Source organism: Mustelus asterias, unplaced genomic scaffold (genome assembly GCF_964213995.1).
Source record: "Mustelus asterias unplaced genomic scaffold, sMusAst1.hap1.1 HAP1_SCAFFOLD_194, whole genome shotgun sequence".
Lineage (NCBI taxonomy): Eukaryota > Metazoa > Chordata > Chondrichthyes > Carcharhiniformes > Triakidae > Mustelus > Mustelus asterias.
In genome coordinates this window covers 46440-70005 of record NW_027590187.1, presented here as the reverse complement: position 1 = coordinate 70005, position 23566 = coordinate 46440, and the positions used below count along the sequence as shown (strand labels likewise).

At 46.0% G+C, this 23566-nt stretch overlaps 1 protein-coding gene and 1 long non-coding RNA gene across 2 annotated transcripts in view; both read left to right on the top strand.

Moving 5' to 3' along the window:
* Positions 1-14139, top strand: part of LOC144485409 (putative G-protein coupled receptor 139) — a 30682-nt gene extending 16543 nt beyond the window's left edge. The window contains exon 3 of the mRNA XM_078203592.1: positions 13232-14139. Within this exon, the coding sequence (XP_078059718.1) occupies positions 13232-14139 (908 nt within the window). The remainder of the gene's footprint in view (positions 1-13231) is intronic.
* LOC144485434 (uncharacterized) overlaps positions 1-23566 on the top strand; it is a 664084-nt gene that overhangs the window by 596099 nt on the left and 44419 nt on the right. The window lies entirely within an intron of this gene.

The window sequence follows — 23566 nt, the reverse complement described above, 5'->3', positions numbered from 1 at the left end:
TGATTATTGTCGCATGAATTGGGATGCAGTGAAAAGTATTGTTTCTTGTGTGTGCTCCAGACAAAGCATACTGTTCATAGAGTACATAGGGGAGAAGGAAAGGAGAGGTTGCAGAAAGGTATGTTACAGTCATAGCTAGGGTGTAGAGAAAGAACAACTTAACGCAAGGTAAGTCCAAACGTTTGATGGCAGCAGGGAAGAAGCTGTTCTTGAGTCAGTTGGTATGTGACCTCAGATTTTCGTATCTTTTTCCCAACAGAAGAAGGTGGAAGAGAGTATGTCCGGGGTGCGTGGAGTCCTTAGTTGTGCTGGAACTTTTCCAAGGCAGTGGGAAGTGTAGACAGAGTCAATGGATGGGCAGCTGGTTTGCGTGATGTACTGGGCTACTGAAAACACTGATCATAGAATCATGGAATCCCTACAGTGGAGAAGATGTCTGTACCCACCACAATCCGACAAAGGCCCTATCCCCGCATCCCCATGTATTTACCCTTCTAATCCTCTGACGTTGAGGAGAACTTAAGCATTGCCAATCCACCTAACCTGCACATCATTGGACTGTGGGAGGTAACCGGAGCACCCAGAGGAAACCCATGCAGACATGGGGAGAACATGCAAATTCCACACAGACAGTCAACCTTGGCCCAGAAATGAACGCGGGTCCCTGGCGCTGTCAAGCAGCATTGCCAACGACCGTGCCACTGTGCGACCCTAAATGATAGTGTTAGAATTTCCCAGTTGTTGGCAGAATAACACGTTGAATATTTAATCGCTAAGTAATATGAATGGAACTGTCCAGCGAAGCAATAATCTGAAATTTATATAGTCACAAGAGGAAATGCACTCATTGCAATTATCTTGTTGTTCACCTTATCTTTGAGAAAACAGCTCTGACGTTGAATGATCTTGCAACCATCGTATCCCCTTGTGAATCCCAAAGTCTATAAATTAAGGGATCTCGGAGCGTAGTGACTCGGAACTGAACAAAGACAACGCGTCTGCAGCACGGAGAAGCAGATCTCTGCACACAGAAAATGCATCTTGAAGCTAAACTTGCCCTGAAAATATGTTGCTCAATCCTCGCTATCATTGGCGTTCCTGGTAAGGGACACTGGTCCTTGGCGTTGTGTGAATGTGTGTGTGAGCCTATGTAATGTGCTCCATATTGTATCAGATTCATCTAGTTGGTCATTGTTGTATAGGAACGGTGGCGCGGTGGTTAGCACTGTCGCCTTACAACACCAGGGACCCGCGTTCAATTCCGGCTTTGTGTTACTGTCTGCGTGGAGTTTGTAAGTTCTCTCACTGCCCATGAGGACTTCCTCTGCATGCTCAGGTTTTCCCCACATACCAAGGTGTGCAAATTAGATTTAAGTTCATTTATTAGTGTCACAAGTAGGCTCGCATTAGCTCTGCAATGAAGTTTCTGTGAAGATACCTGAGTCGCCACACTCCGGTGCCTGTTCGGGTTCAATGAGGGAGAATTTAGCACAGCCAATGCACCTAACCAGCACGTCTTTTGGACTGGAGGAGTAAACCGGAGCACCCGGAGGAAACCCAAACAGGCACGGAGAGAATGTGAAAACACCACACAGAGAGTGACCCAAGCTGGAAATTGAACGTGAGTCCCTGGAGGGTTGGACATGCCAAATGACCCCTTAGTGTCCAAAGATGTGCAGGGGAGGTGGATTGGTCATGCTAAATTATCCATCAGTGTCCAAAGATGTGCAGGCTAGGTCGATTGGTCATGCTAAATCACCCCTCAGTGTCCAAAGATGTGTGAGTTGGGTGGATTATCCATAGTAAATGGTAGGTTCACAGGGGTGTGCCTGGGTAAGATTCTCTTTCAGAGAGCCGGTGCAGATTCGATAGTTCTAATGGCCTCTGTCTCACTGAAGAGATTCTATGGATAAGTTGCTTAATTTGGACGATTTGTTGCTGTACAATTTTACTGACTGTGGATCACTAACTACAATGGCGTAACCTGGTTATATTAATATATAATATCATCTGTAAGTATGTGAATGTTTCATAGCTATAGAAATCGAATATATGGATCAGGGTCAGGAAAAGATAAGATTAGTAAACTCTTAATAATGCAACTAATAGTGAAGTTCCGTCAAATCTCGGACAATCATAGTTAAAATAATTGCACTTTCGACAATCCAGAAATGTCATTTTTCTTGGACATATGAGATATAATATTGGACACGGCGTGCTAAGTTGTTTTACCAAGATTAGATGTCACTTGAATGTTAAATTTTATCTGGTTTAATTAGAGTCATAGAGTCATAGAGGTTTACAGCATGGAAACAGTCCCTTCGGCGAAACATGTCAATGCCGCCCTTTTTTTTAAACCCCTAAACTAATCCAAATTTCCCGCATTTGGCCCATATCCCTCTATACCCATCTTACCCATGTAACTATCTAAATGCTTTTTAAAAGACAAAATTGTACCCGCCTCTACTACTACCTCTGGCAGCTTGTTCCAGACACTCACCACGCTCTGTGTAAAGAAATTGCCCCTCTGGACACTTTTGTATCTCTCCCCTCTCACCTTAAACCTATGCCCCCTCGTTTTTTACTCCCCTACCTTTGGGAAAATATGTTGACTATCCAGCTGATCTGTGCCCCTCATTATTTTATAGGCCTCTACAACATCACCCCTCAATCTCCTATGCTCCAGAGAAAAAAGTCCCAATCTATCCAGCCTCTCCTTATAACACAAACCATCAAGTCCCAGGAGCATCCTAGTAAATCGTTTCTGCACTCTTTCTAATTTAATAATACCCTTTCTATAATAAGGTGACAAGAACTACACACAGTATTCCAAGTGTGGCCTTACCAATGTCTTGTACAACTTGAACAAGATGTCCCAACCCCTGTATTCAATGTTCTGACTGATGAAACCAAGCATGCCGAATGCCTTCTTCGCCACTCTGTCCACCTGTGACTCCGCTTTTAAGGAGTTATGAACATGTACTCCGAGATCACTTTGTCCTGTAACTCTTCCCAGTGCCCTACCATTAACTAATTCCTGCCCTGGTACAATCTACCAAAATGCATCACCGCGAATTTGTCTAAATTAAGCTCCATCTGCCATTTGTCAGCCCACTGGCCCAATTGATCAACACCCCGTTGCAATTGAAGATAACTTCTTTCACTGTCCACTATGCCACCAATCTTGGTGTCATCTGTTAACTTACTAACCATGCCTCCTATATTTTCATCCAAATCATTGGGATAAATGACAAATAACAGTGGACCAAGCACTGATCACTGAGGCACACCGCTGGTCACAGGCCTCCAGTTTGAAAAACAACCCTCCACAACCACCCTCTGGCTTCTGTCAAGAAGCCAATTTTGTATTCATTTCGATACCTCACCCTGGATCCGGTGAGATTTAATCTGATGCAACAATCTACCATGCAGTACCTTATAAAAGGCCTTGCTAAAGTCCATGTAGACAACATCAACTGCACTGCCCTCATCTACCTTCTTGGTTACCCTTCAAAAAACGCAATCAAATTGGTGAGACATGATTTTCCACTCACAAAGCCATGCTGACTGTCCCTAGTCAGTTCTTGCGTCTCTAAATGCCTGCAGATCCTGTCTCTCATTATATCTTCCAACAACTTACCCACTACAGATGTAAGGCTCACTGGGCTGTAGTTCCCAGGCTTTTCCCTGCAGCCCGTTTTAAACAAAGGCACAACATTTGCCACTCTCCAATCTTCAGGCACCTCACCTGATGATTCAAATATCTCGGCGAGGGGACCCGCAATCTCCTCCCGAGCCTCCCACACTGTCCTGGATATACCTCATCAGGTCCCGGGGATTTACCTACCTTGATGCGCTTTAGGACTTCCAGCACCTCGTTCTGTGTAATATGTACACTCCTCAAGATATCACTATTTATTTCCCCAAGTTCCCTAACATCCATGCTTTTCTCGATAGTAAATACTGATGAGAAATATTCATTTAGGATCTCACCCATCTCTTGTGGATCCGCACATAGATGACCGTGTTGATCCTTAAGAGGCCTTACGCTCTCTTGTTACTCTTTTGGCCTTTATGTATATGTAGAAGCTCTTCGGATTCTCCTTTGCCTCATCTGCCAAAACGATCTCGTGTCCCGTTTTTGCCCTCCTGATTTCTCTCTTAACTCTACTCCTACAGCCCCTATACTCTTCAAGGGATTCACTTGATCCCAGCTGCCTATGCATGTCATGTGCATCTTTCTTCTTCTTGACCAGGGCCTCATTATCCCGAGTCATCTAGGGTTCCCTACTTCTGCCAAGCCTTGCCTTTCACTCTGAGAGGAATGCATTTACCCTGAACCTTGGTTAACACACTTTTGAAAGCCTGTCACTTACCAGACGTCCCTTTGCCTTCCCAGAGACTCCTCCAATTAACTTTTGAAAGTTCTTGTCTGATACCATCAAAATTGGCCTTACCTCAATTTAGAATTTTAACTTTTGGGCCATACCTATCATTCTCCATAGCTATCTTAAAACTAATAGAATTATGGTCACTGGTCCCAAAGTGATCCCTCACTAACACTTCTGTCACCTGCCCTTCCTTAATTCCCAAGAGAAGGTCAAGTTTTGGCCCCTCTCTAGTCGGGCCATCGACAGACTGAATGAGAAATTCCTCCTGAATACACTCAACAAATTCCATTCTTTTCAATAATAGCTCTTGCATAATTGTTCTTTTTCTGAATTTTACTGGAATAGTCCATCTATATTGCTATTTGCAAATGATCTATGAATATGTGCCTCCGACACACTTTGTCACCTGTTCCCGATGGTGGGGTGAGTCCAGAACAAGGGTGTCATAGTTTTAGAATAAGTGGTGAAACTTTTAGAACTGAGGTGAGGAGAAATTTCTACATGCAGAGGGTGGTGAATATGTGGAATTCACGACCACAGAAAGTAGCTGAGACCAAAATGTCGTGTGATTTCAAGAAGAAATCAGATATAGCTCTTGGGGCTAAAGGGATCAAGGGATATAGTGGCAAGGCGGGGGGGGGAGGGGGGCGGTGGGGGATCAGGATATTGAATTCGATGATCAGCCATGATCATAATGAATGGCAGATCAGTCTCAAAGTGACGAATGGCCGACTCCTGCTTCCAGTTTCTATGTTTCTATGTTTCTGCCAAGTGGACGATTTTGACTTATAATAAAGGCATTGCATTTCCAACGGAGAGGTTTGCACATTTATGCATCAGTCTGGTCAAACAACTCCTGATGGCTGCAAGGTTCAGCCCCCAGTATCTTTTTTTATAGATATATCATTGGCAAACAGATCAGAAACTCCAAGGTATATTACGCTCTTATCCGAGACCCCAACTTTTACATTTCATTCTGGCATTAGGTGGCACAGTGGCACTCGGGCAGCACGGTGGCACAGTGGTTAGTACTGCAGCCTCACAGCGCCAAGGACCCAGGCTCAATTCCGGCCTCGGGTCACTGTCTGTTTGAAGTTTGCACATTCTCCCCATGACTCTGTGGGTTTCCTCCGGCTGCTCCGGTTGTGTCCCACACTCCAAAGATGTGTAGGTTGGATGGATTGGCCATGCTAAATTGTCCCTTAGTGTCCAAAGATGTGATGGGTGAGATGGATAGGCCATGTTAAATTGCCCCTTAGTGTCCAAAAATGTATAGGTTAGGTGGATTGGCCATGGTAAATTGCCCCTTAGTGTCCCAGAAATGTGCAGGTTAGGTGAATTGGCCATGCTAAATTGCCCCTTAGTGTCCAAAGATGTGCTGGTTAGGTGGATTGGCCTTGGTAAATTGCCCCTCAGTTTTCAAAGATGTGCTGGTTACCTGGATTGGCCATGCTAAATTGCCCCTTCGTATCGAAAGCTGTGCCGGTTAGGTGGATTGGCCATGCTAAATTGTCCCTTACTGTCCAAAGATGTGCAGGTGAGTTGGATTGGCCATGCTGAATTGCCCCTTAGTGTCAGAAGGGTTAGCAGGGTAAACATGTGGGGTTATGGGGATAGAGTCTGGGTGGATTGTTCTCAATGCGAGCTCGATGGGCCAAATGGCCTCCTTCTGCACTGTCGGGATGATATGATTCCACGAATAGGGTGAGCATAATGTGTTTCACTCCAGGTATGATTCAGTTGATCCACTAGGAAGCTTTTATCAACTCAAATTTTACTTAAGAACACAATTAGAATAAAACGAAATGAATTAGCATACTTTTCTAACCAATTAAAATGCTCAAACATGAGAAAATCAAATTAAAAAACAGGTCCTCAAGGGTCATAATCTCCGGATTACTGCCCGAGCCACGTGCAAATTGGCATAGGGAGGCAAGAATAGGGGAAGTTAACACGTGGCTGAACGAGTGGTGTGGGAAAGAGGGGTTCTTTTTCATGGGACACTGGCATCAGTTTTGGGGCAGGGGGGACCTATACCGTTGGGATGGTCTCCACCTGGACCGAGCTGGGATCAGTGTTCTGGCGAAGAGAGTAAATAGGGTGGTCAATAGGACTTTAAACTAGAGATTGGGGGGGGGGGAAGGGAAAGTCAGGGAACCAAGAGGTGAATCAGTGGGAAGTGTAGCTGCTTAGGATTACAAAAAATCACGAAAAGACAGCGCTCAGGAGAGGTTACGATATTCCCCATCTCACAAAATATGACACAGTGTCTGGAAAGGCTCAGTAAACCAAGGTCCACCACACTACGAAAACAAAAAGGGACGGTCAATAGGGAATTAAAGGTGCTATATTTAAATGCCCGCAGTGTCCGGAACAAGGTAGATGAGCTTGTGGCCCAGATTGTGACTGGCAGGTATGATGTGGTAGGCATCACAGAGACGTGGTTGCAGGGGGTTCAGGACTGGCAGTTAAACATCCAGGGATTCACAACCTATCGAAAAGACAGAGAGGTGGGTAGAGGGGGCGGGGTTGCCTTGTTAATTAGAAATGAAATTAAATCAATAGCACTAAACGACATAGGGTCAGACGATGTGAAGTCTGTGTGGGTAGAGTTGAGGAACCACAAAGGCAAAAAAACCATAATGGGAGTTATGTACAGGCCTCCTGACAGTGGTCAGGACCAGGGGCACAAAATGCACCACGAAATAGAAAGGGCATGTCAGAAAGGCAAGGTCACAGTGATCATGGGGGATTTCAATATGCAGGTGGACTGGGTAAATAATGTTGCCAGTGGACCCAAAGAAAGGGAATTCATTGAATGTTTACAGGATGGCTTTTTGGAACAGCTTGTGATGGAGCCCACGAGGGAACAGGCTATTCTGGACTTAGTGTTATGTAATGAGCCAGACGTGATAAAAGATCTTAAAGTAAGGGAACACTTAGGAAGCAGTGATCATAATATGGTAGAATTCAGTCTGCAATTTGAAAGAAGGAAGGCAGAATCAGATGTGAAGGTTCTACAGTTAAATAAAGGTAATTACAGGCGCATGAGGGAGGAACTGACAAAAATCGACTGGAAGCAGAGCCTAGTGGGAAAGACAGTAGAACAGCAATGGCAGGAGTTTCTGGGAGTAATTGAGGACACAGTGCAGAGGTTCATCCCAAACAAAAGACAGGTTATCAGAGGGGGGATTAGGCAGCTATGGCTGACAAAAGAAGTCAGGGAATGCATCAAGGCAAAAGAGAGAGCCTATAATGTGGCAAAGAGTAGTGGGAAGTCAGAAAATTGGGAAGGCTATAAAAACAAACAGAGGATAACAAAGAGAGAAATAAGGAAGGAGAGGATCAAATATGAAGGTAGGCTTGCCAGTAACATTAGGAATGATATTAAAGGTTTCTTTAAATACATTAAAAACAAACGGGAGGCAAAAGTAGACATTGGGCCGCTCCAAAATGACGCTGGTAATCTACTGATGGGAGACAAGGAAATAGCTGAGGAACTTAATAAGTACTTTGCGTCAGTCTTCACAGTAGAAGACATGAGTAATATCCCAACAATTCAGGAAAGTCAGGGGGCAGAGTTGAATATGGTTGCCATCACAAAGGTGAAAGTGCTAGAGAAACTAAAAGGTCTGAAAATTGATAAATCTCCAGGCCCAGATGGGCTGCATCCTAGAGTTCTAAAGGAGATAGCTGAAGAAATAGTGGAGGCGTTAGTTATGATCTTTCAAAAGTCACTGGAGTGAGGGAAAGTCCCAGAGGATTGGAAAATTGCTGTTGTAACCCCACTGTTCAAGAAGGGAACAAGAAAAAAGATGGAAAATTATAGGCCAATTAGCCTAACCTCAGTTGTTGGCAAAATTCTAGGATCCATCGTTAAGGATGAGATTTCTAAATTCTTGGAAGTGCAGGGTCGGATTAGGACTAGTCAGCATGGATTTAGTAAGGGGAGGTCGTGCCTGACAAACCTGTTAGAGTTCTTTGAAGAGATAACAAATAGGGTAGACCAAGGAGAGCCAATGGATGTTATCTATCTTGACATCCAAAAGGCCTTTGACAAGGTGCCTCACGGGAGACTGCTGAGTAAAATAAGGGCCCATGGTATTCGAGGCAAGGTACTAACATGGATTGACGATTGGCTGTCAGACAGAAGGCAGAGAGTTGGGATAAAAGGTTCTTTCTCAGAATGGCAACCGGTGACAAGTGGTGTCCCGCAGGGTTCAGTGTTGGGGCCACAGCTGTTCTCTTTATATATTAACGATCTAGATGACGGGACTGGGGGCATTCTGGCCAAGTTTGCCGATGATACAAAGATAGGTGGAGGGGCAGGTAGTATTGAGGAGGTGGGGAGGCTGCAGAAAGATTTAGACAGTTTAGGAGAGTGGTCCAAGAAGTGGCTGATGAAATTCAACGTGGGCAAGTGCGAGGTCGTGCACTTTGGAAAAAAGAATAGAGGCATGGACTATTTTCTGAACGGTGACAAAATTCATAATGCTAAAGTGCAAAGGGACTTGGGAGTCCTAGTCCAGGATTCTCTAAAGGTAAACTTGCAGGTTGAGTCCGTAATTAAGAAAGCAAATGTAATGTTGTCATTTATCTCAAGAGGCTTGGAATACAAAAGCAGGGATGTACTTCTGAGGCTTTATAGAGCACTGGTTAGGCCCCATTTGGAGTACTGTGAGCAATTTTGGGCCCCACACCTCAGGAAGGACATACTGGCACTGGAGCGGGTCCAGCGGAGATTCACACGGATGATCCCAGGAATGGTAGGCCTGACATACGATGAACGTCTGAGGATCGTGGGATTATATTCATTGGAGTTTAGGAGGTTGAGGGGAGATCTAATAGAAACTTACAAGATAATGAACGGCTTAGATAGGATGGACGTAGGGAAGTTGTTTCCATTAGCAGGGGAGACTAGGACGCGGGGGCACAGCCTTAGAATAAAAGGGAGTCACTTTAGAACAGAGATGAGGAGAAATTTCTTCAGCCAGAGAATGGTAGGTCTGTGGAATTCATTGCCACAGAGGGCTGTGGAGGCCGAGACGTTGAGCGTCTTCAAGACAGAAATTGATAAATTCTTGATTTCTCGAGGAATTAAGGGCTATGGGGAGAGAGCGGGTAAATGGAGTCGAAATCAACCATGATTGAATGGTGGAGTGGACTCGATGGGCCGAATGGCCTTACTTCCGCTCCTATGTCTTATGGTCTTATGGTCTTAAAATATAATTTGTATCAGCGAGCTGTCTCTATTCCAATTTGAAGCAATATCCACATAGACACACAGCTTTCTTCAGAATCAGTTAGCACAAGTATGCTGACGTGGTGCTAGATTTCCTGTCTTTTAACAATTCTGGATGGAGATCCAGACAGCAGTTTCCAGAGAAGGATGTTTTTTTTATTTATTTTACTTCTGTCACAAGTAGGCTTACACTAACACTGCAATGAAGTAGCTGTGTAAAGTCCCAAGTCACCCCACTCTGGCGCCTGTTCGGGTACACTGACGGAGAACTTAGCACGGCCAAGGCACCTAACCAGCACGTCTTTCAGACTTGTGGGGGGAAACCAGAGCACCTGGAAGAAACCCACGCAGACACACGGGAGAGCGTGCAAACTCCACAGAGACAGTGACCCAAGCTGAGAATCAAATCTGGGTCCTTGGTGTTGTGAGGCAGCAGTGCTAATCAGTGTGCTACCGTGCTACCCCTCTCCTCAGTCAGAAAAGTACATCTCATCTCTGTCAGCTTCTAGTTTCCAAATTTATTCATGGGGAAAAGAGGGGCACTGTACTGTCTCAACTCAAAAGCAGCACCTAAAAAGCAACTGAGTTTGAATTCTCTCCGTAAGCCAAGCTCCACCCAGTCATATGACCCTACCTGACAACCAACAAAACCATAGAATCATGGAAAGCCTACAGTACAGAAAGAGGCCATTCGGCCCATCGAGTCTGCACCGACCACAATCCCACCCAGGCCCTACCCCCATATCCCGACATATCTTACCTACTAATCTCTCTAACCTACGCATCTCAGGACGCTAAGGGGCAATTGTTTTAGCAGGATTTTTTCAATTCAGTCGTGGGACATGGGCATCGCTGTCTGGCCAGCATTTATTGCCCATCCCTAGTTGTCTGAGGGCAGTTGAGAGTCAACCATATTGCTTTTGGCTCTGGAGTCTCATGTAGGCCAGGCCGGGTAAGGGCGGCAGATTTCCTTCCCTAAAGGACATCAGCGAACCATACGGGTTTTCCCGACAATCGACAATGGTTTCACAGTCATCAGCAGATTCTTAATTTCAGATTTGTTTTTAATTCGAATTGCAACATCTGCCTTGGCGGGATTCAAACCCGTGTCCAGAGAATATTCGTTTCCAGAATAATAATCTGGCAATAATACCACGAGGACTTGGCCTCCCGCTCATTGGAATTTAGAAGAATGAGAGGTGATCTCATTGAAACATATATGATTCTCCAGAGCCTTTACAGGGTGAATGCTGAGAGGATATTCCCCCCGCGCCGCCACACCCCCCCCCCTCCCAACCCCTCCATGGGAGAGTCTCGGACCAGAGGGCATAGTGTCAGAATAAAGGGGCACCAGTTTAAGACTGAAATGAGGAGGAATTTCTCCTTTCAGAGGGCTGTGAGTCTTTGGAACTCCTTGTCACAGAGAGCAGTGGGGGGCAGAATTCTTGGAAACATTTGCAGCTGAGATTGATAGATGTTTGATCAGTAAGGGGATCAAAGGTTACAGGGAAAGAACAGGAAAGTGAGGAGTGTCGGAACAGGCATGATCCTATTAAATAGTGGAGCAGGTTTGAGGGGCCGAATGGCCTACTTCTGTTCCTATTTCTTATGGTCTCTAACCCCTGCTCCATGTTTTTTTAGCTAAATTCATCTTAAATTTGCACCTTGTTCGAATTTGCCTTTCTTACTACAAGTTGGCTTTGTGCAAGCTTATCAAACCATCGAGGCTGCATCGACTCCCTGACAGAGTTCCTTAACTAAGCCCGCTGCCCTGCCCTATCCCTGTATGAAGTTTAACAACACCAGGTTAAAGTCCAACAGGTTTATTTGGTCACAATTTTATTCACAATATTTTATCTCCACATCATGACTATCCCTGTATCCCAAACATTTAACATAGCAAATCAATCCAACACATCTTTGGATACGAAGGGGCAAATTAACATGACCAATCCACTGAACCTGCACATCTTCGGACACTAAGAGGGCATTTAGCACGACCAATCCACCGAACCAGCAGATCTTTGGACAGTAAGGGGCAATTTAGCATGGCCGATCCACCTAACCGACACAACTTTGCTCACTAAGGGGCAACCTAGCGTGGCCAATCCACCTAACCCGCACATCTCTGGACACGAAGGAGCAATTTAGCATGGCCAATCCACCTCACCTGCACATCTTTGGACACTAAGTGGCAATTTAGCATGGCCAATCCACCTAACCTACACATCTTTGGACACTAAGTGGCAATTTAGCATGGCCAATCCACCTAACCTGGACATCTTTGGACACTAAGGGGCAATTTAGCATTGCCAATCCACCTAACGTGCACATCTTTGAGATGTGGGAGGAAACTGGAGCACCCGGAGGAAACCCAAGCAGACATGGGGAGAATGTGCAGACTCCGCGCAGACGATGGCTTAAGCCAGGAAGTGAAAGCGGGTCCCTGTTGCTGTGAGGCAGTAGTGCTAACCACTGTGCCACCGTGCCACCCACAATTTAATGATATAAATTCAAAGAACAACTCAATTTAGACACCATCCAACCACCACGTGTGATTTTCACAGTGTTGGGTCAGTGACTGGCCTGGTAAGGCCTCCGAGCAGGCGAGTTGGACCATTGAAATATTTTACATTATGTTACGCTCTCTGACTTAATGGTCACAATTGAAATGTCCGTTGACAACGGGCAGGATTTTACAGCATTGGAACAAGCAAGACTGTAAAATCCCGAACATATTTACAGGTTAAAGTTTGACTGACCTAATTTCCCCATTAGATACCAGATAGCTAAAAATGCCACACTGAATTGGGGTACGGCGGTGGGGGGGGGGAGGTGGGGGGTGCTTAAGGGCTTTGCTTTTGAATCCTCTCCCCCACATTGGGGATTGGATCACCCCCCACCTTAACCCCCGAATCTGAGCCACATAGAAAAGCACTCAACCTCCATCCGAGCTATCCAAGAACCTCACTACCAGAGCAGACCAGAACCCCCTCCCCAAGTTTGGGTACACCTCAAGATCAAATACCCCTTAAATCAAAAACGCCCCTCCCACTTTGGACTTTTCAGGATTCTTATCGATACACAAAACAAACCTTCGGGTTTTGCCCCCGCGCCGCCCCCCCCCATCTCCCCCCGCCGTGGATTAGACCTTCCCTCCAGAATCAATAACCTCCCTGGGGCGGCATGGTGGCACAGTGGTAAGCAATGCAGCCTCATAGCGCCAGGGACCCGGGTTCAACTCTGGGCTTGGGTCACTGTCTGAGCGGAGTCTGCACAGTTTCCCCCGTGTATGCGTGGTTTTCCTCCAGGTGCTCCGTTTTCCTCCCACAGTCTGAAAGATGTGCTGGTTAGATGCATTGGCCATGCTAAATTCTCCATCAGTGTACCCGAACAGGTGCCGGAGTGTGGCGAATATGGGATTTTTGCAGTAACTTCATTGCAGTGTTAATGTAAACCTACTTGTGATACTAATAAATAAAACTTTTAAAACGTCATTGCCGAACCATTGATATTGGCTCTAAACGCATGCCCATGCTGTGTGGGTTATGCATGCAGAGTATTTAATCGGGCTCTCTCTACCTTCCCTCTTTTACAGTTAACATAGTGGCGATTGTGATCCTGTCCAGGGGAAAATGCGGACTCTCCAATTGCACCACTCACTATCTGGTGGCCATGGCAACAGCGGATCTCCTGGTCATTATTTTTGAGATTGTACTGTTTCGGATCAAGTACTATTATTTTCCTATGTCTTTTCTGGACATCACCCCTGTCTGTAGTGTTATGATTGTCCTGTTCCGTGCAGCCACTGATTGTTCTGTCTGGTTCACTGTCACTTTCTCTTTCGACCGCTTTGTGGCCATTTGTTGCCAGAAGCTATCAACAAAATATTGCAATGAGAAAACTGCGGCTGTGGTTCTCGCAACAACAGGCATTCTGCTCTGTTCGAAAAACATTCCCTTTTATTTTTCAAATGCACCTGGGGAGATAATCGATAAAGTACCGTGGTTCTGTACTGCACGTCCGAGCTACTATACTGAGCCTGGGTGGGTGGGATTTGATTGGCTTGATACGGTTTTAACCCCATTGCTCCCATTCGCTTTAATTCTACTGCTCAATGCTCTGACAGTCAGACACATTGTTGTGGTCAGTCAAGTCCGTAAGGGACTCAGGGGTCAGAACAGTGGAGGGAATTGCAGTGACCCAGAGATGCAGGGCAGACGGAAGTCTATGATTTTACTCTTCAGCATATCCGGCACTTTCATACTTCTGTGGACGGTCTATGTTATGGAATTCCTATATTACAGTATTAGAGGAGAAAGTCCAGAGGGTTATAATGAATCTGAAGGGCTATTTTTGCAAGTTGGATATCTGCTGGTGAATGTAAATTGCTGCACAAACACATTTATTTATGGGGTAACTCAGTCCAAATTTAGGCAGCAGGTCAAAAGTGCGATGAAATATCCAGTTGCCTCAATTATTCAACTAATTAATAAACAAGTGTGATGCTACTGTGCTTTTAAGGAATGTAGTTTAACCCTGTTTCTCTGAATTTTTTTGTAGCGTTGCCATGATGTCTGTTGGAGGCATATAATGGGCCATTTGGTTTATTTTTAATTTGGGCCTGATGTAATGTCCTGGAGTTTTGGGAGTTTTACGACCCTTTTGACTTGTTGTGGGGAGATTGCTTGAGAGGTCAAGGTCAGGTGGCTCGTTCACAGAGGAATCCAAGGCTTCACTTTTAGTTTTAGTGAGTAGCTGTTGGACTCCAAACTGAAATGCAGTGTGTTTCTGTGTCTCCCCCTGATATTAGACATTCTGCTGGCTAGGTGGAAGTAGTCTTTCTTCCTCTCTGGAGAGAACATTTTGCTGTTGGTTGTTTGCTCGCTGGAGGCAAGCAGTGGTTCTATCTCTGCCTGAAGGTGGACTGGGAGCTACAGGACAGGGGAGTCAGAGTTTCAATTCTGCATCCAAAGGACTAATTCACAGCAGGTATTGCAGAGCTGAAAAATCACATGAATGTATGTATTTTCTGTGCTAAACTGAAACGGGGTGGGGGAGTGGGGTGGTGGGTTGTCAGAATGTTTGCTTGGTTGGAAAAGAAAATTGAACTGTTAAGGTTTGTATAATACCACAATTGGTTTTTCTCTTGTTTGTAATTGATAAACGTTCTTGCTAATTTTCTTACTATACGTGTTAACTGTATTCTGAAATAAACGTTGTTTGGTAAAAGCTCCCTAGTGGGTCAAAGAAGAAACAACAGTACAGTACAAAAACAGGCCCTTCAGCCTACCAAGCCAGTACCGATCTCGTTGACCAAACACCTGTATCCTTCGATACCCCGCCTGTTCATGTGCCTATCCAGATCAGTCTTAAATGTCACTAAGTGTCTGCCTCAACCACCTCACTTGACAGTGCATTCCAGGTCCCTACCAACCTCTGTGTAAAAAGAATTCCCCACCGATTTCTACTGAACCTTCTCCTACTCCCCCCCCCCCCCCCCCGCCCCGCGGCCTTACGTTGAACTTGCACTCCCTTGCAATTGCCATTTCTGCCCTGGGAAACAGCTTCCAACTGTTCACCTTATCTACGCCCCTCATAATTTTACAAACTTCGCCCCTCAGCCTCCGTCTTTCCAGAGAGAACAATCCCAGTTTATTCAATCTCACCTCATAGCGAAGACCCTCCATACCAGGCAACATCCTAGTAAACATTTCCTGCACTCTCTCCAAAGCCTCCACGTCCTCTGGTCGTGTGGTGACCAGAATTGGACACAGTATTCCAAATGTGGCATTACCAACGTTTTATACAACTGTAACATAATTTGCCAACTTTTATACTGGATGCTCTGGCCGATGAAGGAAAGCATGTATATGCTTTCTTCACCACCTGGGTCTTTTGAATCAAAGCTGTCGTGAAACATCTCACGCTTACCTGTGCCAAAATTTATGGTCCAGGCTGACTTCATAAAACACTTGGAGCTTCTGACCTAGATTCTGAGACAAGGGAAATATGGGCATCTCACACAATAGCTAACCGCTGAAGTGCAACAGAGCAGGACATATCAGACCAAGAGGTGACAAGCAGAACATTAGAGAAGTGGATTCCAAGAGAGTCATTACGCTTCCTCGAGGCCAGGAGGGGAGATGACATCCAGAATCTCTGCACCATCTTCACTGACTCAATCCTTACATCTTCACATCTGACCAGGAATGTGTCTGTACAAAAGCTAACGTGTGGCAGTTGTTGGAAAATGTCTTGTTTGATTAACTTATTTTTTTAAAGTACCACAAATGAAGTCTCTTCAATGAGTCAGGTTTACCAAACTGATTCCGGGGATGGCGGGACGGATGTATGAGGGGAGATTGACGAGGTTAGGATTGTTTTCACTGGAGTTCAGACGAATGAGGGGGGTGGATCTCATAGAGACATATAAAATTCTAACAGGACTAGACAGAGTAGATGCAGGGAGGCTGTTCCCAATGGCGGGGGAGTCCAGAACCAGGGGTCGCAGTCTGAGGATTCAGGGTAGACCATTTAGAACATAGAAACGCTACAGCACAAACAGGCCCTTCGGCCCACAAGTTGCACCGAACATGTCCCAACCTACCAGGCTTACCTATATCCCTCTATCTTACTAACTTCCATGAACTAATCCAAAAGTCTCTTAAAAGACCCTATCGAATCCATCTCCACCACCACTACCGGCAGCTGATTCCACGCACCCACCACCCTCTGAGTGAAAAACGTACCCCGAACATCTCCTCTGTTCCTACTCCCCAGCACCCTAAACCTGTGACCTCTTGTGGCAACCATTTCAGCCCTGGGTAAAAGCCTCTGAGAATCCACTCTATCAATACCCCTCAACATCTTATACACCTCTATCAGGTCACCTCTCATCCTTCGCCTCTCCAAGGAGAAAATACCTAGCTCTCTCAAACTATCTTCATAAGGCATGCCACCTAATCCAGGCAACATCCTTGTGAATCTCCTCTGCACCCTTTCTATGGCTTCCACAGCCTTTCTGTAATGAGGCGACCAGAACTGGGCACAGTACTCCAGGTGGGGTCTGACCAGGGTCCAATACAGTTGCGGCATTTCCTCCCGATTTCTAAACTCAATTCCTCTTTTGATGAAGGCCAGTATTCCATACGCCTTCTTAATCACAGCCTCTACGTGCGACGCTGCTTTGAGCATCCTATGAACCCGGACCCCAAGATCCTTCTGATCTTCCACACTGCCAAGCGTCTTACCCTTAATATTATATTCTTTCATCCTATTCGACCTGCCAAAATGAACCACCACACACTTATCTGGCTTGAAGTCCACCTGCCACTTCTCCGGCCAGTCTTGCATGTTATCTATGACTCGTTGCTGACATCCCTCTACACTATCCACAACACCACCAACATTTGTGTCATCAGCAAACTTGCCAACCCATCCTTCCAATTCTTCATCCAGGTCATTGATAAAAATCACAAAGAGCTCGGGTCCCAGAACAGATTCCTATTGCACTCCACTGGTGACCGACCTCCATGCTGAAAAGACCCATCTCCAACCACACTTTGCCTTCTGTGGGTAAGTCAGTTCTGAATCCACAAAGCAATGTCCCCTTGTATCCCATGCCCCTTCACGTTCTCAATGAGCCTTGTGTGGGGCATCTTATCAAACGCGTTGCTGAAATCCAAATAAACTACACCTACTGCTCTTCCCTCGTCTATATGTCTAGTTACATCTTCAAAAATCCAATTGAGCTCGTCAGGCATGATTTGCCTTTGACAAAGCCGTGTTGGCTATTTCTGATCATACTATTCCTCTCCAGATGTTCATAAATCCTGCCTCTCAGGATCTGCTCCATCAACTTACCAACCACTGAGGTTAGCTCACCGGTCTATAATTTCCCGGGCAATCACTTCTCCCTTTCTTGAATAACGGAACCACATCCGCAATCCTCCAATCTATCCGCAATCCTCCAATTTAGGACAGATTTGAGGAGACATTTCTTCACCCAAAGAGTGGTGAGCCTGTGGAATTCATTACCACAGGAAGTAGTTGATGCCAAAATATTGAACGTATTCAAGAGGCGGCTAGATACAGCACTTGGGGCGAATGGGATCATAGGATATGGGGAGAAAGGAGGATTAGGCTATTGAGTTGGACGTTCAGCCATGATCATGATGAATGGCAGAACAGGCTTGAAGGGCCGAATAGCCTCCTCCTCCTCTTATCTTCTATGTTTCTCTGAGTCCGCCCAGCATTCATTGCTCCACCTGATTGCTGCACCCTGTTTTCTCTTTGACACATGGTGAATATCGGATGGTGATTTAGTTTGAACAAGACCAGTTGAGGGGCTCGGGATACCGGAAGGAATGGCCTTCTGGTATTGTCGCTGGTCTAATAATCCAAAAACTCAATTAATATCCTGGGGACCGTGTTCGAATCCCGCCATGGCGGAATTTGAATTTAATTTTAAAAATCTGGGATTACTAATATGCTGATGAAACCATTGCTGATTGTCGGAAAACCCCATCACTCGTGCCCTTTAGGGAAGGAAATCTGATGTCCTTATCTGGTCTGTCCTAAATATGAGAGGCCCAGATCGAGTGGGCGTGGAGAGGATGTTTCCCCGAGTGGGAGAGACAAGAACTCGAGGGTCCAACCTCAGAGTGACGGGATGCTCCTCTAAAACTGAGATGAGGAGGAACTTCTTCAGCAAGAGGGTGGTGAATCTGAGGAACACTTTGCTGCAGAAGGCTGTGGAGACCGGGTCATTGAGTATCTTTAGGACAGAGATAGATAGGTTCTTGATCAACAAGGGGATCAAGGGTTACGGGAAGAAGGCAGGAGAATGGGGATGAGAATCATATCAGCAATGATTGATGGGCCGAATGATCTAATTCTGCTCCTATATATTCTGGACTTATGGTTTCAATGTGACTCCAGGGCCACATCAATGTGGTTCAATCCCAACTGCCCTCGGGCAACGTTGGATGGGCAATCAATGCTGGCCAGCCATTGGCACCCATGTCCCACGAATGAATAAAACAAAGTATGAGATGAGAACAAGGACCCAGGCACGGCATGGTATCAGACAATAGAGTTGACAACCTCGGTGTCTCAGCCTGGCGGCGACTGGGATGGGCAAAGTGGAGACCCTAATTGATCATGCATTGGATCTAGCTCCTCAATCTCTTTTGGTCTTCCATTTAAATCCTGGAATGCGATATCATGTCCATTGTAGAACACTATGTTTGTGTTCCTGCAATTGGCTTCCCATCCATGCTAAATAACACCATTGCCATGAGCAAACTCACACTTTATATCTTATATGTTATAACACGACGAATCTGTGCTTGGGACATTTACATTGCTCGCAGATCACACTGAGTCTTCAAGTAAACCTCAGCTTATCTGCTGCTCACCTATAACATCATACTATTTATTTATTACATATTTATTTAATTATTGATTGATTTATTGATTGATTGTCACAAGTAGGCTTACATTAACACTGCAATGAAGTTACTGTGAAAATTCTCTAGTCGCCACACTCGGCGCCTGTTCGGGTACGCTGAGGGAGAATTTAGCACCCTAACCAGCACGTCTTTCGGACTGTGGGAGGAAACCAGAGCACCTGTGGAAACCCAAGGAGACACGGGAGAACGTGTCAGACAGTGACCTGAGCCAGGAATCGAACCCGGGTCCCTGACACTTTGAGGACCACTACCAACTGGGCAGCAGATATATGAGAACACCCCCAGCTTGAAGTTCCCCCACTCACTTAATGGTAGGGTGTTGGGGAGCGTGAGAGAACAAAGTGATCTAGGGGTACGGTTCATCGCTCCTTGAAAGTGGAGTAACGTGTGAACAGGTTGGTGAAGAAGGCATTCGGCATGCTTGGTTTCATTGGTCAGAACATTGAACACAGGAGATGGGACGTCTTGTTGAAGTTGTACAAGACATTAGGAAGGCCACACTTGGAATACTTTGTGCAGTTCTTGTCACCCTATTATCGAAAGGATATTATTAAACTGGAAAGAGTGCAGAAAAGATTTACTAGGATGCTATAGGGACTTGATGGTTTGAGCTATAAGGAGAGGCTGGATAGACTGGGACTTTTTCCCTGGAGTGTTTGAGATTTAGGGGTGATCTTGTAGAGGTCTATAAAATAATGAGGGGCACAGATCAGCTCGATAGTCAACATCTTTTCTCAAAAGTAGGGGAGTCAAAAACTCGAGGGCATAGGTTTAAGGCGAGAGGGGAGAGACACAAAAGGGTCCAGAGGAGCATTTTTTTCACACAGAGGGTAGTGAGTGTTTGGAACAAGCTGCCAGAGGCTGGAGCAGAAGCAGGTACAATTTTGTCTTTTAAAAAGCATTTAGATAGTTACATGGCTAAGATGGGTATAGAGGGATATGGGCCAAACGCAGGCAACTGGGACGAGCTCAGTGGTTAAAAAAAGGGCCATGTGGACAAGTTGGGCTGAAGGGCCTGTTTCCATGCTGTAAATTCCTATCACTCTATGCCTGTAAGTCACTCACCATCCTGTCTTATAAATACTTCGGTGTTCCTTCGTTGTTGATGAGTTAAAATCCTGGAAATCCCTCGCTAACAGCATACTTACAGCACGTGGACTGCAATGGTTCAAGAAGGAAGTTTGCCAAGAACTTCCAAAGGCAATCAGGAATGAGCAATAAATGCTGTTCTAGCCAACAAAGCCCAGATCCTTTGAATGAACAATAATAAATGATAGCTCGAGTGCTTACTGACCTACATTTGTTTCCAGGCAATTGACTCATCGGAGAATCCGAAGAAGGAGGCCAGTTGGCCCATCGAGTCTGCACCGACTCTCTGACTGAAATCATAGAAACCCTACAGTTCAGAATGAGGCCATTCGGCCCATCGAGTCTGCACCGACCACAATCCCACCCAGGCCCGACCCCCACATATTTACCTGCTTATCCCTCTAACCTACGCATCTCAGGACTCTAAGGTGCAATTTTTAACCTGGCCAACCAACCTAACCCGCGCATCTTTGGACTGTGGGAGGAAACCAGAGCACCCGGAGGAAACCCACGCAGACACGAGGAGAATGTGCAAACTCCTCACAGACAGTGACCCAAGCCAAGAATCGAACCTGGGAACCTGGAGCTGCGAAGCAGCAGTGCTAACCACTGTGCTACCGTGCCGCCCCACTCCCCACCCTATCCCCGCTAATCCCCGCTATCCCCACTAATCCACTCCCCGCCCTATCCCCGTTAATCCCTTAACCTATGCATCTCAGCACACTGTGGGCAATTTGGAATGGCCAATCCATATCATTAGGGTGTGGGAGGAAACAGGAGCACTCGGAGGAAACCCACGCAGCCACGGGGAGAACATGCAGACTCCACACGGCGGCACGGTAGCACAGTGGTTAGCACTGCTGCTTCACAGTTCCAGGGTCCCGGGTTCGATTCCCGGCTCGGGTCACTGTCTGTGTGGAGTTTGCACATTCTCCTCGTGTCTGCGTGGGTTTACTCCGGGTGCTCCGGTTTCCTCCCACAGTCCAAAGATGTGCGGGTTAGGTTGATTGGCCAGGTTAAAAATTGCCCCTTAGAGTCCTGGGATGCGTAGGTTAGAGGGATTAGCGGGTAAAATATGTGGGGGTAGGGCCTGGGTGGGATTGTGGTCGGTGCAGACTCGATGGGCCGAATGGCCTCCTTCTGCACTGTCGGATTTCTATGATCACACAGTCACCTGAGGCCAGAATCGAACACGAGTCCCTGGCGCTGTGAGTGCCGCTGTGCCACCGTGTCACCCTGCTCGATGTTAAAATGTCCATCCATATTTTGAACTCCTTCCATGGATTCCATGCACCCTTTGCCTGTAAGTGACTCTAAACAGAGGAATAATCTCTCAATATCTCTTCAAGTCCATCGCTAGGCCTTCAGATCACCTCTTCAACCTTATCCCTCAATCGGATTTGGCTATCTCGCCCTGTAGCACGATGCATTGGTGGTGTCAAACATGGCTGCGTAATGGGGCGGCATGGTGGCACTGTGGTTAGCACTGCCCTCTCACAGCGCCAGGAACCCGGGTTCGATCCCCGGCTTGGGTCACTGTTTGTGTGGAGTTTGTACGTTTTCCCCGTGTCAGCGTGGGTTTCCTCCGGGTGTTCCGGTTTCCTCCCACATGCCAAAGATGTGCGGGTTAGGTGGATTGGCCATGCTAAATTGCCCCTTAGTGTCCAAAGATGTGCAGGTTAGGTGGATTGGCCATGCGAAATTGTTCCTTAGTGTCAGGGGACAAGTTAAGGTAAATGTATGGGATTACGGGGATAGGGCCTGGGTGGGATTCTGGCCGGTGCAAACTCGATGGGCCAAATGGCCTCCTTCTGCACTGTAGGATTTTATGATTCTACGATAATGTTCCTCTGTAGTCTCTTGAGATTTAAATTCTAACAATCTCAAGCCTGACTCCAACACTACCTCAAATCCTAAACCTAACCCGCAGCTGAACAAAAATCCTGGCCTTGGAATTCACTCTGAGAGTTAGCTCAACCTTCAACAAGAAATCTCAAGTGCTGCACAAATTTAAATACCAAATAGCCTGAACCCGGTTCTGGTTTCAATCCAGACCTCAAGCTGAAAATTCAAGGATCTGGGGAGAATGGTGGAAAATGGGATTCGTGCGACATAGGGTGGAACGGTGGCACAGTGATTCGCACTGCTGCCTCACGGCACCAAAGACCCGGGTTCAATTCCGGCTTGGGAATTAAGTGAGGATTAATTACTACAGGGATAATGTTGTGAATCTTTGGAATCCTCTATTCGAAAGGATCATGGATACTTAATCAACGAATATGTTTCATGCTGGAATGGAGCGGCACGGTGGCACAGTGGTTAGCACTTCTGCCTCACAACACGAGGACCTGGGTTTGATTCCCGGCTTGGGTCACTGTCTGTGTGGAGTCTGCACATTCTCCCCGTGTGGGTTTCCTCCGGGTGCTCCGGTTTCCTCCCAAACTCCAAAGATGTGCAGGTTAGGTGGATTGGCCATGCTAAATGCTCCCTCAGTGTATCCAAACAGGCGCCCGAGTGTGGCGACTAATTTTCACAGTAACTTCATTGCAGCGTTCATGTAACCCTTCTTGTGACAATAATAAATAAACTTTCAAACATTATTCACAACAAAAGCAGAAAATGCTGGAAAATCTCAGCCGATCTGACAGCATCTGTGGGGAGAGAATAGAGCCAATTTTTTAAGTCAGGCTCTGAAGAAGGGTCTTCTCGACTCGAAACAATGGCTATATTCTCTCCCCACAGATGCTGTCGGACCTGCTGACATTTTCCAGCATTTTTTGTTCTTGCTTCAGATTCCAGTATCTGCAGTATTCTGCATTTATTTCAAACTTTATTTACCTGTTACAATTACATAATAACCTTTTGTGATTCAGTATCTGGACACTGAGATCCCTCAGTCCCTCTGAGTTGCCAATCACTCACATTTTAAGTAATATATTGCTCTGCTATTCTCCCTGCCAAAGTGGATGTGTTTCACATTTTCTGATATTATACTCCGTCTGCCAAAGTGTTGCACGCTCACTTAAACTGTCAATGTCCCTTTGCACACTCTCTCCTCGTGACAACTGACTTTCCTACCTCGCTTGGCAGATTTAGTCACCATACAAATAACAAAGAACAAAGAAAATTACAGCACAAGAACAGGCCCTTCGGCCCTCCAATCCTGCACCGACCATGCTGCCCGACTGAACTGAAATCCCCTATTCCTTCGGGGACCATATCTCTCTATTCCCATCCTATTCATGTATTTCTCAAGATGTCCCTTAAAAGCCATTACCGTATCCGCTTCCACTACCTCCCCCGGCAGCGAGTTCCAGGCACCCACAACCCTCTGTGTAAAAAACCTGCCTCGTACATCTCCTTTAAAC